Source organism: Vigna radiata, chromosome 5 (assembly GCF_000741045.1).
Source record: "Vigna radiata var. radiata cultivar VC1973A chromosome 5, Vradiata_ver6, whole genome shotgun sequence".
Lineage (NCBI taxonomy): Eukaryota > Viridiplantae > Streptophyta > Magnoliopsida > Fabales > Fabaceae > Vigna > Vigna radiata.
The window spans coordinates 35,929,020-35,933,197 of NC_028355.1; the positions used below are offsets into that span (position 1 = coordinate 35,929,020).

General features: G+C 34.9%; 1 protein-coding gene across 1 annotated transcript; it reads left to right on the forward strand.

The window, feature by feature from the left end:
- Positions 1 to 211: 211 nt before the first annotated feature.
- On the forward strand, positions 212 to 3,230 carry LOC106761368. Its single transcript, XM_014644917.2, has 5 exons — positions 212 to 1,478; positions 1,695 to 1,808; positions 2,294 to 2,454; positions 2,524 to 2,692; positions 2,767 to 3,230. Exons 1-5 carry the CDS (start codon positions 861 to 863, stop codon positions 2,944 to 2,946), a joined length of 1,242 nt encoding a protein of 413 aa, XP_014500403.1. The 5' UTR covers positions 212 to 860; the 3' UTR covers positions 2,947 to 3,230.
- Positions 3,231 to 4,178: the final 948 nt, after the last annotated feature.

A 4,178-nucleotide genomic window follows, 5' to 3' on the forward strand; every position in this document is an offset into this window, starting at 1 on the left:
ATGAAGATACATGCAATCTATATTAAAAGTATGTTCTTAAAAATTCTCTTACTAAACAAAAAAAATTAAATGCATATGAGTAAAATATTAAATATATTTACTATTTATAATATAAAAGCAAGATGATTCATAGAAAAAAAAAGGTATTATAGGAGATTCTCTTAGAATTATTAAGTGAATATAATATGAGTGGGGAGAAGAAAAGCTAAACAAGGTTGAGGGGTCCAGTACTTGAAATGAAATAGAACAAACAAACAAGCTAAGGTGACAGTTTCTAGAAAAACTGTCTCTTAGCTACTTTTAGAACTGAAAAACATTATTTGGAGAGAGAAAGAACGTCTATTACTACAAGTACTGTGTTATATTGAGACAACGTGAGAGTCGGTCTAGGAACAAAATAAGGAGGATAGACTAGTAGAGCGAGGATTTGGCAGATAAATCAGTGATTGAATATTATGATTCATGGTTACTCTAGATTGAATTTTCAGAAAATATAGCCTTTTTCTTTTGGGATTCAGTTATTTCCTATAAATCTCAAACCAGCAACTTCAACTCAGAAAAATCCGTGATCTTTAAGATTCCTTCTCTCTCATCATCTTCGCTGGTCTTTGCTGAATATTTGGCTTGCCTTCTGGTTTTGTTCCACAAATTTTTAGCCAATCTTTGATTTGGCTTTCAGATCACAGTGATGGGGTTTAGATATCTATTATCAAACACTTTGCTCTCTCTCTCTTGAATCCTGATATGGGGCATCTTGATTTTGCTTAAAAATTTAGTCTTGGAGACAGTGATGGTGCAAGATTGAAACTTTGGGAGAGTGGTTTTTGTCATATAGTTTAGATTAGATAGATTTGGATGAAATGGAAGATGATGCAACAATGCCTCAGGAAGATCAGAGAAACAGTGAAGGTATAGGCATGGGGAGCCTTGGTAGATCTTCTAAGAAGTCAAAGCAGAAAAAGGTGCCACAAAGGGGACTTGGTGTGGCACAACTTGAAAAGATAAGACTAGAAGAACAACAAAAGAGAGATGCACCTCCACTTTCACCATCTCAAACTGCTTTATCATCAACCAAACCATCATATCTGCCTCTCCCACTTAAGAATTTTCATGACTCCAACCCATCACCTTCCACATCTCTTTTAACTTGTGAGCCAACATCAGAATTTAGGTCCCGTTTGTCATTGCAACAGCAACAGCAGCATCAGCAACCACACATTAATGATAAAGTTCCTAGCAATGTTCCATTGACAAACAGTGGTGGCTTTGGAACTGGTTGGCCCGTTGTTCCTGGACACGAGAATGTTCCCAAGTGGTGGAGTTCCTATCAATTTGATTCTGAGAAGAACAAATTTGGAGTGGATGACTCAGGATTGCCAATTCTACTAAGTTTGCCTTTTGAATCCAACTCTATTTGGCCTATGCCCAATTTGGCACAGAGAACACCGCAATATCAACATCAACCTTCTTCATCAGTGGTAATACACTTTCTTTTTTAGTTTGTATCATGGGAGTTTCATTTTCCATGTATTCTTCACATTCTCTTTGCATGGAATAAAAGGATTGATTGGTTTATTGAATATGTAACTGGGTGTCTCTCTTTTTAATTTATATGATGTGGTTTTCATTCTGTCATCTGTTCATCACATTCTCTTCCCTGAAAATAAAACATAATTGGTATATTTAACATGTAGGTGAATGTCTCATCAGGAACTTCATCAACAACCTTGCCTCATTTCTCAATAGAGCCCCCTTCAAACCAAAGCAATAATAATGACAGTAGTGTGCCTGTGAGACCAACTGATAAGGTATGTGCAATTTGTGCTCTTAAAGTTATTTGAGTATTTCAGTTTGGTATCTACTATATATATGTTATCGATGAGATGCTGGAAAAGCTTTGTCGAAGTGAGTCATTGAATGTGGTAAATTCTGTGGTGGCTGCACATGGATGTGATGGATGTGATGGGTGATAGGACATGGGTTCAGGAAGATTCATTTGGTTCATAGCACTATAATCATAATTCAGTTATTAGATTTGAAGAATGTGGTTTACAATAGAAAGTTGTAGAATGTAGTGGATGTAATTTATATAATAAGGGAAGAGACAGAGAGAAAAAGTGTATGAATTACTCATTATAGTCCTAGTAATAATTTCGTACTTTATATGCATGAATTTATCAGAATAGTAAGATCATAATCATGTATGAACTTGTACGTTTTGATGGAACAGATTTTCCTTAGAACTTTTTCAGTTGATGTGATTTTCAATATTGGTGTTTGAAACTTAATGCAGACAGTTGGAACAAAAAGGGCATACCCTTTCTCCTTGAATTTTCCCCATGCCCCTGCTTTCAATTATAACTTGCCACCCTTTGCTGAAACAAGAACAAATGTAAAAACTTCGTGTGGAAACGGTAGCGAATTTAACTTTGAGGCTGGCAATTCAACTTCCAGGTAGTTTCAGTTTAACCTGTTGACCCCTATGTTGTAGATCTTGTCTTCTCATAGAATGTGTTTCTGCAGAGAAGTCACATTCAGTTCAGCATCCAACTCTAAGCCAAACCCAAAGAAAAGAAGTGAAGAGAATGAGAGTTTCAATGGAGATTTTCTCACATTGGCTCCTCCATCTCCTACTTCTTATCAACCTCCAAAGTCCACGCCATCTTCAACTCTCATAGCATTTCAAAACCAGGTATGTCCTGAACTTGAGTTTCTATTCCCCATTATGGTATTTCATGATTCATTCTTGTATTTCACTTGGTAAAGGGAAATGTAGAAGAACAAATCCCTGCTCCACCAGTTTACAGGCTGTTCAATCAACAAAAGCAACCACTGTATGGCTTCTTCCATCCAGAACCAAAGGAGGAACAAATTGGACATACAGCAGCCAGGATTCAGAATGGTCATGAAGTGGGAGAAAATGTTGATCTTAATTTGAAACTATGAATAGAACTTCTTGGCTTGTTGTTCCTCACCTAGTTTTGTTTTACTAGTGGTAGATAATCCTGAATGTGCACATGTAGGGATGAGTATGAAAGGGACTCGAAATTTTGGCCATGTGAGAAGTAAGAGTGGAAAAAGAGAAAAAGAGATGTTGATTTGTTTGTTTTCAGTAGCAATATCTAAGGGCTTTGATGAAGCCAAACTCTAGTAGCATGCCTTTGGGAATTGAGGCTATGCATTTGTTTGTTTGTTTTTCTTTTTTCTTAGTGATTCCTTTCTTGCTTGCTTATTGTAGTAATGGTTCAATGAGTCCGGAATTGGAGTGGCAGCAAACTTGTGCATGTGGGTTGTGGATAGATTTGATTGTGCATTGTTCTGTTTTGTGACCTGTTTCAGAACTGAACTGTGGTGGAGACTAGAATTTACTCTGAGAACCAAGGGTGTTTAGTTCTTATTCAACTACTTTTAAAATAGGTTTAAACCCTTTTTTTTGTCCCTAAGTTAAGTTCTGATGTTCACTTTAGTCTCCGCTTTTAAAAATGTCAACCTTTAGTCCCTATGATATGAAAAATGTATCAAATCAGTTCTATTCGTTAACAAATCACAAGTTTTTCATTAAGTGATTTATTGTTCATAACATCTTCCGTTAACAAATCACAAAATATTGGATACCTAGGTATGAAAACTTGTGATTTATTGTTCATTAAGTATTGTCATGAGGACTGATTTGATACATTTTTCATATCATAGGAACTAAAGGTTGACAATTTAAAAAACGGGGACTAAACTGAACATCAGAACTTAACTTAGGGACCAAAAAAGGGTTTAAACCTTTAAAATATCATACTCAAAAACTAGTCAATTAGTTATTTTTAAATCATTTTAAACCAGAGTTTACAAACTCGTAGGTATTTTGTCAATTGAGCAAAGTAATGGTTATACATCCATGAACTAATTAATAAATATTGACTTAGGAGGGGATATTTACAGGATTATTATCTAATTGAATAATCAGATGAACTCCCACGTTACCATGAAGTTTAGATATTTCACTATATTTTGAATGAAATTTAGAGTCAGAATTAAGGAACTGTTTTGGTTGATTCAATTATCTTTCATTAATTAATACCTTAATACCCCAAATCTAAAGATTTCACTTGAAAGCATTTCAAGTTTAAATATTGGATCAATCAATATGTAAACAACTAGATGTCAATTATATATATAAGAATAAT